Source organism: Ornithorhynchus anatinus, chromosome 1, assembly GCF_004115215.2.
Source record: "Ornithorhynchus anatinus isolate Pmale09 chromosome 1, mOrnAna1.pri.v4, whole genome shotgun sequence".
Lineage (NCBI taxonomy): Eukaryota > Metazoa > Chordata > Mammalia > Monotremata > Ornithorhynchidae > Ornithorhynchus > Ornithorhynchus anatinus.
Genome location: NC_041728.1, coordinates 97,600,582 through 97,615,214, shown reverse-complemented (window position 1 = coordinate 97,615,214; position 14,633 = coordinate 97,600,582). Strand labels below are relative to the sequence as shown.

Below are 14,633 nucleotides of genomic sequence, written 5' to 3'. Positions count from 1 at the left end.
CCTGCCATCCCGGTTTCTTCTTGGCAACATGGATTCCCGGACTTTGATTCTCACTCCGTGGTTGGAAGGGATGGAATTGGAGGGCCACAGAAACAAATGTGAAAAGCATTAGGGAAGGCGACCCCCATCCCCACCCCCCTACCCCCCCCCCCCCCCGCCCCCGGGCCGGTCGGCAACTTGGGGATAAGTGAAGGGACCAGCCCGCCCTTAGCTGTGACCACAGTTAAACTTGAGGTGGCTTTGTTCCACTTGGACTCCGCCGTCTTCCCCACCCCCGTCTTGGTGGCGGAGATACTTATCCTCCTCTTCAGTTAATGAGTTTCACCTAGTCTGCACAACGGTATTCTTACCAAAGGTCTGAAAAGCACTAATTGCCAAAATATTCTGGGTTGAAATCCATGAGAAACTGAAATTCTCTAGTTAAAACTCTAGTTAAAGCCGTGTTTCGGTCCTCCAAGGGCCTTTAGAAATTACAGGGCGCAGACGTGCACACATATAAACCCCTACACATGCAGGCATATAATTTTAACCTCTCGTGGCTCTTTCTTGGGGATTTGGCTCATTTTTTTTTAATTACTTGATTACTGGAGGGAGAACAAAACCCAACTAGAAAGCATTTTCCTTAAAAGGGCAGGAATGTTTCTCTCATCTCTGTGAACTCGAAGAACCCCGATCTTAAATCAATTTGTTCCCTATTCAGTTGGCAACTTTTGCGTCTCTTTCCTTTCGCCAGACACGCAATAAAGAGAAAAATATCCGAATGATTTTTTTTATTTTAAAAATATTCCCAGGAATCAAGATCCTCCTGAATATATACTCATCTTTGTAGATACCGGACCCTCCCCCCCGGCCCCGCCAAAGAGAAGATGGTTTACAAAGTTGATTTTGAAATCGTATTTGCTGGAGGAAATTAATCAGAATTTTAACAGTGAATTTCTAGACAATTTCATCGACGAGCAAGAGTACGTTAAAATGTAATCCGGGCTTTTTTATGAGTAGTTATGGTCGCTTGATGCAGATTTCATTTTATTTATACCTCCTAAGCCAAATTGCACGGACCCGTTTTGTAGCGGCTATTCACTATTCAACTTGCTATTACATAAAACCCCACTGTGTTGCGAATCCAGTTTAATTTTTATTTTTAAGGCTCCTCTCTCTCGTGCTTTTGAAAAATACACTTCCCGCTTTGTTGTGAGAGACCCTTTGGGGGAGAGGAATTTTCTTTCTTGGGGAAAGCACCGAAGCTACTTGTTTGAAACCCTGATTCCGAGTAACACATTTTTTTCCCCATATATAAAAAGTAAAAATTGAGCTTTTTATCTACCTCCCCCAAGAGGTTCAATCTACCCACTTCGGAAAGGCATTTGAATAAAACGAACGGCAAAAATTAATTTGCATCTGAATTTGAAGGTTTAAAACCTCAAATACTGAAAAGGTGATCGATCTCTGTTGGGGTTAAAACCCATAATTTGTTTGATAATTTATAATCACACATTGTTCATGTTATTCCTTTTTATTTTCATTAATTAAATAACACGGTTATTTTTTTTTAAAAAAAACTTTCTTTGAATATATTTACTCCAGTAATGACTTCTTTAAATCCTTTTATAAGTCGAGCTCCCGTGGCAAACATCTATACATGCTAGTGTAAAAAAAATTCCCCCAAATATACAGAAGAAAACAGAAATAATAAACACTTGACTTCTTAGATCAAAGTATTTCAAGTTCTCTGAGGTTCTATTTAAAAAGCAAATGGAAGCGAAATGAACAGAAATCGGTATATTAAAGGGTAAGTACGGTTTTTGTTCAATAAACCAGAGCGGCGATACCGGTGAGCTGCCCCTACTAATTTTTAAAAGCATTAGAAACCTCTGAGATTTATCATGATTTATATTCCGATCACAAATGGAGAAGCAAAGCACTTCATTCTAATCATCTATTCTTCCTGGATTTGTTTCTCAAAATAAACTAGATTGGCGGGCCGATATCGCCTTTTTGAATTTTGACTGAACCGCCATAATTTTGAAAGGATGAATCCTACTTATCAGGGTATTCGAATCCAGAAAAATCCTACACCTCGGAAAGGAGAAAAATCAGCAGTGTTTCTGCCAAGTATCTGTTTCGCTCTGTCTGATTTCAGCAGATCAGTATTACCTTCATCCACAAAAGCAATTTACGCTCTTTCTCGGTCAACCCTCTAGGAGAGGTTTTTTTTGTTTTTTGTTTTTTTGTTTTTTGTCAGGAAACACATCGGGATTTACTAAATAATCCTAAAAAAAGTTTTGTGGTTCAATCCGAGCCTCGAAGTTCAAAAGCTACTCGGTGAAAATATCATCAACAGGTACGACCAGTCTTTCCACAATGTTATTGTTGATTCTCGTCGCTTCTCCATTGCCCAAATGGAAATAACTCCTCTCAGACGACGTCGTCCGCCTCATCGACCTTGAGTCACAATTCAATTTACTTTCAATCAACTAATAATGAAATTGCACTTAAGGGGCACCCTTATAAAATTAATTCTTCCGCGATAAGTTGCACTTCAAAAGGTGTATTGTTCAAGCTCGATCGGGCTTAAAGACAGATGCGCCGTCCGAAGAGGTTTTCGGGCTACCCTAAGCCTTCTGCTCCGGGATTGTCCGTGCTGCGGCCAGTCGATGGGGATCCCCTGGAATCTGGTTGCTTTGGGGAGCGTCTTTTCCCTCCAAGGGACGAACGGATCAACGGAGTCGGCAGGCCGTGGTATCAAGCAGTCACCCCGATGATTAAATCGTCCCGTTCCTCGGAGTTGGCGGTCTTTGATTCCTCGGAGCCACGAAGTTGGGAGTATCCCTGGCTCTCCCCGCCAGGTCTCCTCCGTTGTGTGTGTGTGTGTGTTTGTGGGGTTGTGTATGGGGGGGTGTAAGGGGGTGCACGGGGGGGGGGTCTCCTCGTGCTTCATGCAGTCGGGGGGCCGAGGGCGTCCACTGAACGACCCCCACCGTCTCGGCTGTAGCTTCTGTTCAACCGGTGCCCGGTCGGTTTATCCTCCAGTCGCCCCCCAAAAAGTGGGGGGATGGAGGGAGGCTAGGAGAGAGGGAGGGGACGATGAGGGGACAAGGAGGGGACAAGGAGGGTCCGCCCGGGCGCCCAGGAAGGACCGCTCAACAGGTGAAGAGCCGGGCCGGGACCCCCAAAGGAGGGTGGGCCGGGACCCCCAGAAGGAGGCGGGTCGCGACCCCCTAAAGGAGGCGGGTCGGGACCCCCAAAGGAGGCGGGCCGGGACCCCCAGAAGGAGGCGGGCTGGGATCCCTACAAGGAGGGTGGGCCGGGACCCCCAGAAGAAGGAGGCAGGCCGGGACCCCCAAAAGATGGGCCAGGATCCCCAAGAGGAGGCGGGCCGGGACCCCTAAAAGAGGCGGGCCGGGACCCCCAGAAGGAGGCGGGCCGGGACCCCCAAAAGGAGGCGGGCCGGGACCCCTAAGAGAGGCGGGCCGGGACCCCCAAAAGGAGGCGGGCCGGGACCCCTAAGAGAGGCGGGCCGGGACCCCTAAAAGGAGACGGGCCGGGACCCCCAGGAGGAGGCGGTCCGAGCCCCCCCGAAGGAGGCCAGGCGTCGTCGTTACCACGTCCTGCCATAGAGCAGGTTGGGGTTGCCCAGGCCGCCGCTGTAGTCGACGGCGGCGGCGGCGTCCATCTGGGCCAGGCCGGCGACTTGTCCGTGCAGGGCCGGGGGGCTGCTGGCGGGCAGCTCGTCCAGCTGGGTGGGGTGCTGATGGACAGCGCCGCCGGCCGCCGACACGCTGGGGGGCCGCGGGGCCGGGGGGCCGGGGGTCGGCGGGCACGGCTTCCCGTCCTTCACCAGCACGGGCACCGCCACCCGGCGCGGAGACGGAGGCTGCGGCGGCGGCGGCGGCGGCGGCGGCGGCGGAGGAGGAGGAGGAGGAGGAGCAGCAGCAGCAGCAGCAGGAGCAGCAGGCTGGGCCGCCGCCGCCGCCGCCGCCGGGCACGGGCCCCCGCCGTCCTGCTGCAGCTGCTGGGTGACCTTGTCCTTGGCCTGCCGCTTCATCTTGTAGCGGTGGTTCTGGAACCAGATCTTCACCTGCGTGGGCGTGAGGTGGATGAGGCCGGCCAGGTGCTCCCTCTCGGGCGCCGACAGGTACCGCTGCTGCTTGAACCGGCGCTCCAGCTCGTAGACCTGCGCCTGGCTGAACAGCACCCGCCGCTTCCTCCGCGGCGCCGCCTGCAAGGGCCCCAGCGACTTGGCCGCCTCCGCCATGCCCGTCAGGGGGCCCACGGCCGGCATGTTGAGGCCCGGGGACGGGCCCATGAACCTGGAGACTGAGGGAGCGGGGCACGGGGGGGGAGTGAGAGGGACGGGGACCCCCCACCCCACCCCACCCCACCCCACCCCACCCCATCCCGGACGCCGACACACACCGACGTCGCCACGGGGCCCGTTTCGCCGCCCCCGTGCCCTCGGGGCCTCAGCGGGCGCGCGCAAGGCCTTTCCCGCCAAATCTCGACGGCCTCGCGCGGCCGCCCGCGCCCTCCTCCTCCCTCGCGCCACCGCCCCCCCGACGGGCGCGCGGATGGGCGGCCGCGCAGGCGCCCTCCTCCTCCACCTCGGCCCGCGCGCTGCCGCCCGAAGGACGGGCGCGCGGACTGGCGGCCGCGCAGGCGCCCTCCTCCATGGCCCGCGCGCCGCCGCCCCCCCCCGACGGGCGCGCGGACGGGCGGCGGCGCAGGCGCCCTCTTCCTCCTCTTCGGCCCGCGCGCCGCCGCCCGACGGACGGGCGCGCGGACGGGCGGCCGCGCAGGCGCCCTCCTCCTCCTTTGCCCGCGCGCCGCCGCCCTCCCCCCCCGACGGGCGCGCGGACGGGCGGCCGCGCAGGCGCCCTCCTCCTCCTCCTGGGTCCGCGCGCCGCCGCCCTCCCCCCGACGGGCGCGCGGACGGGCGGGCATGCGGACGGGCGGCCGCGCAGGCGCCCTCCTCCTCCTCGGCCCGCGCGCCGCCGCCCGCGTTCGCGCGCCCCGCCCGCGGCCGCGCGCCCCGGGCCGCTCACTTGTGGAGTAGCGGGGGTCGGCGTTGGCCCCGTACCAGCCGGGGGCGGCGGCCGCGCCGGTCCTGACGCCGTCCGGGTAGGCGGGCAGGTCGCCGACGTTGCCGAGCCCCCCGTTGCAGTAGCCGCCCACGGGGCCCGGCGGGAACTGCGAGACGCCCGGCGGCATGTGGTAGCTGGCGGCCGCCGCCGCCGCCGCCGCCGCCACCACCGCGCTGTGGCCCGCCATGACGTGAGGCGGCTGCATCCCCGCCGCCGGCGACGAGCCCGCGGGCGGCGGGGGCCGGTAGGCCGCCCCCAGGGGGGAGCCGAGCCCGGGCGGCGCGCCGTCCATGGCGCCGAACTTCTTGAAGCTCTCCTCGATGGGGCTGAGGATGTCGGACACGGAGAAGGGCGTCGTGTGCTTGGGGCTCAACGACATGGCGCGGCGGGCGGGCGGGCGGGCAGGTAAAGGGGACGGCGGGGCGGGGGGTGGGGGGTGGGGAGGGGAGAGGGAGGGAGGGAGGGAGGGAGGGAGGGGGCGGCCGGAAGGGGAGATGCGCGCGCCGGGGGGAGGGGGAGGGGGGACGGAGGGGAGCAAGCCCTGTGCGCGAGGCGCCTGTGCGCGAGGCGCCTGTGCGCGAGGCGCCTGTGCGCGAGGCGCCTGTGCGCGAGGCGCCTGTGCGCGAGGGCGCCCCTCCGACGGGCGCGAGGGCGGCCGGGGCGCGAGGCCGGGCGCGAGGGCGAGGCGGGGCGCGCGGACGGGGCGCGAGGGAGGGGAGGGGCGCCGCGCGCGCGGGCCCGCGCGCTCGCCCGCCCGCCCGCCCGCGCGCGCGCCAGGACCGGCCGCCGCTGCCCCGCTGATGGTCCGCGGCGGCGCTTCCCCCCTCCGGCTCTCTGATCTCCAGTCGACTTCAGCCCTGGCGCCGGGTTTACGACAGACGCGGGGGGGCGGAGCAACATCCGAAAGGAGCCAACAATGGTCACATCGGCATCCTTCTTTTTTTTTTTTTTTTTCTTCTTCTCTCCCATAATGGAAGCAAAAAAAAAAAAAGGGGGGGGCAGTTTGGTTTTCCCTGATTTCCCCGTCCCCCTCCACACTGGCACACCCCGCCCACCTCCCGGCTCCGTTGGTTCTTCCGCCGGCCGCGGGGTCCTCCGACCTCCCCCCCCCCCCCCCCCAGGGTGGCACCCGCCCCGCACAAGCCCCCCGTGGGATCGTCCTCCGCCCTGCTACAGCTGGAGGATTTATGCGCCTCTAGACCCTTAAGCATCCTTTCGGGGGGGGGACCCAAACGGGCCCTTCCAAATTAGCTCCAAGGATCAAAATCCAGAGAGGAGCGAGTACACACTCCGGCACACACACACTCTGAACCCAGACACACTCAGAACCCATTTATGCGCCTCTAGACCCTTAAGCATCCTTTCCGGGGGGCCCAAACGGGCCCTTCCAAATTAGCTCCGAGGATCAAAATCTAGAGAGGAGCGAGTACACACACCGGCACACACAGGCGCACACACACTCTGAACCCAGACACACTCAGAACCCATGAATGCGCCTCTAGACCCTTAAGCATCCTTTCGGCGGGGGGGGACCCAAACGGGCCCTTCCAAATAAGCTCCGAGGATCAAAATCCAAGAGAGGAGCGAGTACACACACCGGCACACACGCACTCAGAACCCAGACACACACACACACTCTGAACCCATTTATGCGCCTCTAGACCCTTAAGCATCCTTTTGGGGGGACCCAAACGGGGACTTCCAAATTTGCTCCAAGGATCAAAATCCAAGAGAGGAACGAGTACACACACAGGCGCACACACACTCTGAACCCAGCCACACTCAGAACTCATGTATGCTCCTCTAGACCCTTAAGCATCCTTTCCGGGGGACCCAAACGGGCACTTCCAAATTAGCTCCAAGGATCAAAATCCAGAGAGGAGCGAGTACACACACCGGCACACACACACACTGAACCCAGGCACACACACACTCTGAACCCTTACACACTCAGAACCCAATTTGTAACTATTCCGCTCTGACTTTGCAGCGGCGTGGGGGAGAGAATATCCATATTTAATATCCATATTTACGTAAACGTTTCCACTTTCTTACACTCCGGAGTCTTGCCGTGCGGGACGGATTTTACATCGCTCTCGGTGGTGGTGGTACTTTTTTTTTTTAGTATTATACATCACTTGCGGACGAGCAAATGCAGCATGCCCAAGAGGAAAAAAAAAATCCAACAAACGCGAAGTACTACAAAGTTGAAATGCCTTCTAAATCTTTAGGTTCGGGTCTCGGAAAAGTGAGATCAAAGTGTGAGAGGATGGGGGCGGGGGGAGGGAAGAGGAAAACTGCTTACCTCGGAAAACAGAAAAGCCCGGAAAAACTATTGACAATTCTTCCAGGACATTGGTGTGTGCCTCATCCGCTCAGAAGGAATTTACAGCCTGCGGACTCTGGGAACCTGACTCACACAGCTCAAGACTGTAGAAAGAGTAAGGCAGAAGAAGTGTGCTACAGAGTACTGAAAATATTTGAAACATCTTCAGGTTCTAAAATAATGACGGTGCTTAGGAAAATATTTCTCGTAGAGTTGTGATGCTGAAGATAATGCGGGAGAATGCCACTTTTAGGAAAAGACTGGGGGAAAAGGAAAGAGAGAGGAGACATGCAAATCTAAAGGAGAAACTTTCTCGGAAAAGGGAGAAGGGGCGAAGTGAAAGTTGGCTGTTTTGTTTAACCCGGCCGGGCGAATCCAGAAGGCGTCGAGTTTCACCTATGCCTAAACCGATTATATTCCCAGCCCCCTGGAATAAAATGAATTGAGAAGGCTGTCCTTGATGCTCTCATCGGAATTTTTCCTTTACAGTTAAGCAACTCACATCTTTTCACGTGCCACTCAAAGGTCGCTCCCAGAGAGAGAGAGAGAAGGTGTCGTGCCTTGAAAAAGCCAATACGGTAGCACGGTCTTTTAAGAGGAAGAAACCCCAAGCCGTCAAATATGTGTACATTTAAGTTATTTGCGTAGGAAAGCGCAACTTGTTGCTACGGTTTTAATATTTTGCTCCTTTTCCAGGGCTTCCGGAACCTCAGAGCGGTGTCTTCTTTAGCTGCATCGCCCTGCCTAACTGCTTCTCTGCTTCCACACAAAGAAGGTGCAGAGTTCCTACTTGGGTCTCTCTGAACTAGTCTGCGTCTTATTAGTCTTCGATCTGAATCGCGTTTCAAGACACTAGGTTTCTTTTTTTTCCTTTTCAAGCGTTTGCAGTTAACCCTTTGGCGCCCCAAACTTACCCGCAAACTCCAGCTTCCAAAGTAGCGACCATTGTACGGTATTGTAAAATCTAGAGAAATAAAAAATCACCGGCAAGCAGTCTCATTATTTTTCTCTTCTCAAGTATCTTTCTCGGGCATAAAAGCCCCGGGTACGCCTTCACCTTTCAAGTTCTAGGCGCGTAGATCCTCCTCCAGAGGAAAACAAGGCAGTGATTTCGGTGATCTTACCTCGCGTAGTGCGTGGGGTTAGCATCCATTGAAATCAGCAGAGCGGTTTAAAGCGAATTCTGACCGCATACAGTTGTGCTGAGTCCTTAGATTTTGCGTATCGCTGAAATTGAGAAATCACGGAGGCGGCGTCGCCAGGCTTGTTTATGACCTCTTTCTGAATAAAGAGACGAAAAAGAAGAATGCTTGAGTTTTAACTCGTGCTCGAATAAGAATGAAATACCAGCTGTCTAGTTAATTAGGGATCGATATGCTGGCCCTGCTGCGAAAGCCCATTCGCATCTAGCAGGCTTCATCCACAACTGCACTTTATCCTTCCCGTTGCCCTTCGAATTGAAAGTACACTTTCGGTCTGCTTATAAACTTGGTGCTCTTAACAGCTCTCCCCTTCAAGTTGTATTTGGTATTTTAATAGTTACCACAAGATGAGCAATTTTTTTTGGGGGGGGGGGGGAGTTACTCGGAACTGGATGGACTTCAGTCACCATTCCCTCCATCCTCAGACTCATTGTGGGTTTTAATTATTAGAATATTTCCGATTTCCTTCTGGGTGAATCTCGGAGATGGAGCTGATAAGGGTATTAGGTTTAGGCTATGTATCTGTATATATAGCTATACGTTCAATTTTAGGGTTATCGTGGAACACCGCGCATCTGAGTTAGTACACACCGAGGAGTGGCGTATACACTCGGAGTAGTACGTACATTCCATATATAGTACATGGCCAAGCACTCTCCGTTCCCATTGACGTTAAAGGAATCGTATTAGTGCAACTTTTATTCTTTAAAACTTATTCTTGGGTGGCTGCTGCCCCAAAGCCCTTCCTAGGTCATGCCCAGGAGGAAAAAAAAAAAGAAAAACCTTAAGGTTTTTCGAAGCTGCCCACGAGGCCCTACGACAAACAGTTTAAAGCCTATTCGTCGCCTTCGATTTTAATGGACAGCCGCGTCCGAAGGGCTTGGGCGCATTTGAAATCTTTTCGCCTCCTTTGATCCTTGATGTTAAACGGGAAGCTTTTCTCACGGGTTAATTGTTGGATGATCATTCAGCTCCCACAAAGACTTCATTTCCCCGGGCTTGTTGACCGAGAGGAGCCTAGGTCCCCGGGGGTTGGGACTCTGAATGGCGTTTGCGGCCGGAGGCAAAGGCCCGCCACCGGACAAGAGCCCCGCAACCTCCCTGCCGTCTGTCTCGTCTGGAGGGGCGACCGAGGAATCTGCTCTCGGATTTGAAGTGGCAACCTTCTCCTCCCTCAAGGCCCTGTTTGCAAAGGACGCGTCTATAAACCTGCCGGCAGAGACGGGCTTCCACCCTCCAGATGCGGTTTGCCACAAGCTGCGGCGCAGCTCGGCCGACGCGCTCGGGTCCTCGTGTTGTAGAAAATGCCTTTAAAAGATCGGCCAAGGAATGAATGGGTGCGCCTCCCGAAATCTTACCTGCGAAAGAGAGATAGTCAGGGGCCTGGGATTTTAGAGCACCACGACTCCCTCCCTTAGGCAGTGTGCCAAGGTCAGCTCTGGGCTCGAGGGTGCCACGCCCAACTGAAGAAGTCCATAAAATTGGGAATGGTCACCGCCTTTCAGTTTCCAGTATTCCAACGACTCCTGAAATCTGGTTCTCTCGCTTCCTTTTGGAAACTTCTGGTTGTTTCCCCCCTTCCGATGAGCAGTTTTTGAGTTGCTGCCGGATGAATCTTCCGTGATTTATTACCCCCCCTATGTATGCCCAGTTTTCTGATTGTTCTGGTCTAAAAGGAATCCCTTTTTGGTGAATTGATATGACTGATTTGCAAAATGTGGCTCTAGTACAAGCGCAGAAAACAGGGTAATCAAATAAAAACGCCTTAAAAGATCGGTCTCTTCCTTTTCCTATTCTCGGATGGAATTCTTTTATTATTTCCATATTCATTCTAATAGAAGGGACCGTAGAATCTATTCGATACGCACCAACAGCTAAAAATGCAGGCTCTCTATAATCGCATTAAAGCTATGAGCTCGTCTCTAGACTGTGAGCTCGTTATGGGCAGGGAATGTGTTCGATGTTACAGTGTACTCTCCCGAGCGCTTAGTACAGTGCTTTGCGCACAGTCAGCGCTCAATAAATACGATCAATAATCAGAATTAATAATAAAGCGGTTCTAGGTTATAAAGCTGGTTTTCCAATCAGATTCATCAATCTGAAAATCATATATGTATGTCCATGTGTATATGGGCATGTATATACGCACGTGTGTCATTGTTCATAAATAGCGCATCATTGCCAAAGGTACACAAAGGTCCTTGTCGCTTCCCCTGTGATGCCTCCTCCTCCTCCTCCCTCCAGGTCCATCAAGTTTTTACGCTTGCTCTGATGATACGATTGGTTTTACAGACCTGAAAGGGCAAGGAGAAACACCTCCCCAGAATCAGACCACAGAACTGACCACAGAGACAAAATGGAAGGACAATTAACCTGAGTCTGGAAATGAACGGGAACAAGAAAGTCATTTAAAAAAACACAAAACACCCACCCACACACAACCTCTTCAAAAGTGAACCATAGAAAGATAATTCTGGGAAAACGATGCCAATGTTCAAATGTAATTTCAATTCCTAAAAAGAATGCATTTAATAAAATTCTGCTGTTTACAAGAAAGAGTTTTCTTGGAATGTCATGGAAATTGATTTGATAGTTTATTGAGGTTGCCCAAATGATGCTTTTTAAGGAAAAAAATTAAATGGTCTTAGTGCAAAAGCAGACTGAATCGATCATTCTGGTATCAAGAAAAACTTATTAATTTTTAAAGCAAAACTCTTGATCCTCATCCTAACCCCAAGTTTCTACTAATCTAAGGCATTTCAGCAAATTCATTTTTTTTTAAAAAAAAAAACCTGTCCATTTTCTTCAAATGTCCCAATAACATACTTTGCGTGGTAGGAAACAAATATTGTTAAATATTTATTTTTATATAACTTTAGATTTGCAAAATGCTTAATTATTGATTTACCATCACAACTTTTCCATGAGTGTGGATCACCAATACTCAATCAATCAATCAATGTTATTCACTGAGCACTTACTTGGTGCAGAACACTGTACTAAGCGCTTGGGAGAGTGCAATTAAATAGTGATTGGTAGAAATGTTCCCTACCCACATGAGAGTTTCATAAATCATTTCATTAAGTAAATGGATGATTGGGTGGGATTGTTCATCAAATGAAAAACAGACACATTTTACACAAAATCACAATTCTATTAATAATCAATTTTGTCAATTTATTTAGTTTCTTTAATTACTTGATCTAATGAAAACTAGATTTGTAGGGTGAAAAACATGGTATTTCATTGATTTAGGTTAGTCTTTTGACAGATGATGATTCTCTCTAAATGGGTACTAAAAGTTTCAAACAGGTGCCAGCATTTGAAACACAGTAAAGCAGCGCCTTAAAACATGAAAAACCATCTGTCCAATATCATTTCATTTCATAAATCCTCTACATTATAGATTGAATTCATCAAGTAGATGTGTCCTTGGCCAATTTTAAACAGTTTTTCACTAATTCCATTGTTTGTCAGAAAAACAGCTTAGGTTGAGATTCATGTTTATTAATGAACTCTCTTTCCTTAGAGTGGTCAAGTCCATTAAAACAAACAAGCAGAATATAAACAAACTAATGGGATCAGAACTGGAATTCAAAATCAAATGGGAGATTCAGTAATAAAATAAAGAAGACTTGGAACACCTTTCATTCAGTACAGTCTTAAACCACAGAAACCTGTGAAGTAGAGTACAATAGAAAATTGTGAGTTTTCTTGAAAGAAAAAATGACGTGACTATAGTCTACATTGAAATCCGCTTGCTCTGAAAAGCCGGTTGATGATATTTGAATGTAAAAGCACTTAGATTTTGTCACAAGTATGGGATTCTGCTCAAAGAGTGATTGAAACAAGTACTTGAACATACTTGAAAATGTTGAAATAAAGAGATTGGAAAGTTCATTAAAAACTTCAGTATTTATACATTTAATGAGTTATTGCACCTTCTTGGATTCAAAATTAGCAAAATATTTTGTACTTCAGAATGTAGGACTGGGAGTCCCCAGTAGGAAAAATCCTTTTTACTTCTGGAAAAAAAAAAAAAAAGAAACAAAAAACAAAATATTAACTGGTACTTTAGAATGCTTATTTTATGGAACAGTGAAACAGAAACAAGCAAGTTTGAGAAGTAATTGCTTGAGAAATTATGGTTTTTATTTAATTATGAAATCATGTTGCTCAGCTTCTTTTAAATTGTCTTTAAAACATGTTTTTGAAGAGATCTCGATTATTTATAAAAACAGAAATGAAGGATAACAGTGGAAGAATCTAGCATCTGTCTAGATACGTTTTCACCAGTATCAGTGTTTACTCAAGAAAATATATTCGTTGTAAATTTTGTTCTTTATTTTCATAAATTTTGGGGGGTCGGGGGGAAGTTGTGTTGATGTGTGAGAAGAAATGATACGTTTTTGAGTCAATAGTTGAAGACAATAAAAAAGAAACACAAGATAACAGAGGTCGATTATTTGCCCCTGAGCTAAACTGGGAAGTCACATTTCAGTTACTTGTTTTTTTAAATACTTGTTCAATATATCTTAGGGGAAATCCTAAATGGAGATCATTACTAGAGTAAAAACATTGCTCCCTAGGTCAGTCCAGTCTCTGGATAATGGAAGAACTATTTTTGTGTGCACACGGGTAATATCAGTATATTTCAATGTTTTATATGCTTAACACAGTAAATATATTGATACATTGAAAGATGTTAGTGATACCAAAAAAAAAGCGAGTCTGATACTGAATTTTGCTTTTCTCGGTCTATTCTAGTACAACATATATGATCGTTTCTGAGGCAATGCTCTTAAATGCAATAGCTCATCTTGAATAATCAGTGATGGTGTGTATATGATTACCTGAGTTACCACTGTGAACACCATTGATGGGATTCAGCTCTTAGGAACAATTTTCAGAGATTAAAAGGGTATTGGAAATGGAACCTTAGGAATTGCTTTCTAAAGTCAGTGGAGGATTGAAAAGAAATCTGGGGTTCCCAGTGCTCTCTGAAATCATTTGCTCATAAAATCTAGGTTTAGTCATTGCAAGTGTTGTTTAAGGGCCTTGCTCATGGGCAAAAAAATAAAAATAAAAAAATGTGGCATCTAGAAATTTGTCATGGATCTTTAATGTATGAGTCCGGGTGCCAATTGCGTGCCCATTTCAAAAGAAAATGCAGAAGTTGGAAAAAATGCATTTCCTCATGTGGACGATATTTTGATGAATGAATCTTTGCTCACTGAAATCAAATACTGCATTCAAGCCTCTTTTATGCCTAGGAAAGAACTGATGACAAGTTCACAAATGGGGCTTCCTGGACATCTTTCATAACTTGGCTGCATTTCCATTTTTTTTTGTAGGTTGGAAGCATTTCACCGTAGCAACCTCTTCCTTGATTTTTTCCCCCATTAGAAAGAATAAAACATTTTAGATATTACAGAAAAATATATAAAAATAATTTTATTATGAAATAAGGATTCAAATAGGCTTCTAGTTGTGAAACAGCATTGTCTAGGAAAAAGAGGACATATTTGGAAGTCAGGAAACCTATTTCTAGGCTAGACTCTACCACTGGCCTCTGGTGCGACCATCAACCAATCAATCAATGGTATTTATGGAGTGCTTATTGTGTGCAGAACACTGCACTAAATGCTTCTGAGAGTACAATACAACACAATTGGTGGACACATTCCCAGCCCACAAGCAGCTTGAAGTCTAGAAAGGGAGACCTAGATTAAAATAAATTACAGATATATAAGTAAGTGCCGTGGGGCTGAGGGAGGGGTGAAGGGGAACAGTTCCAAGAGCATAGGTGATGAGGAAGGGAGAGGGAGTAGGGAAAATGAGGATTTAGTCAGGGAAGGGCCTCTTGGAGATGTGATTTTAGTAAAACAAGGCCCAACTTCTCTGGAACTCAGTTTTTTTTAATCTGTAAAATGGGGTTAATGAAAGCTGCCTCCTCTCCACCTCGCAGAGTTGTTACAAGGTTAAAATTAGATAACTAATGTGAAAGCACTGGAAAAATTGTTA

At 49.5% G+C, this 14,633-nt stretch overlaps 1 protein-coding gene and 1 long non-coding RNA gene across 2 annotated transcripts; one reads left to right on the top strand and one right to left on the bottom strand.

The window, feature by feature from the left end:
* Positions 1-3,526: 3,526 nt before the first annotated feature.
* NKX2-4 (NK2 homeobox 4) lies at positions 3,527-5,477 on the bottom strand. Its single transcript, XM_039912466.1, has 3 exons — positions 5,043-5,477; positions 3,991-4,317; positions 3,527-3,894 (listed from the first exon to the last, which is right to left on the bottom strand). Exons 1-3 carry the CDS (start codon positions 5,458-5,460, stop codon positions 3,599-3,601), a joined length of 1,041 nt encoding a protein of 346 aa, XP_039768400.1. The 5' UTR covers positions 5,461-5,477; the 3' UTR covers positions 3,527-3,598.
* A 1,880-nt stretch (positions 5,478-7,357) lies between these two features.
* LOC114809039 lies at positions 7,358-8,401 on the top strand. Its single transcript, XR_003756803.2, has 2 exons — positions 7,358-7,522; positions 8,104-8,401. It is a non-coding gene; the product is annotated as an uncharacterized LOC114809039 (long non-coding RNA).
* Positions 8,402-14,633: the final 6,232 nt, after the last annotated feature.

What these genes read in the sequence shown, in the direction of transcription:
- NKX2-4 (XM_039912466.1), bottom strand. Translation starts at nt 5,460, where the DNA reads ATGTCGTTGAGCCCCAAGCACACGACGCCCTTCTCCGTGTCCGACATC. An exon ending in CGACCCCCGCTACTCCACAA is followed by an intron (nt 4,318 to 5,042) that starts GTGAGCGGCCCG and finishes CCGCTCCCTCAG; the next exon opens with TCTCCAGGTTCATGGGCCCG. An exon ending in GCTGCAGCAGGACGGCGGGG is followed by an intron (nt 3,895 to 3,990) that starts GCCCGTGCCCGG and finishes CGCCGCCGCCGC; the next exon opens with CGCCGCCGCCGCCGCCGCAG.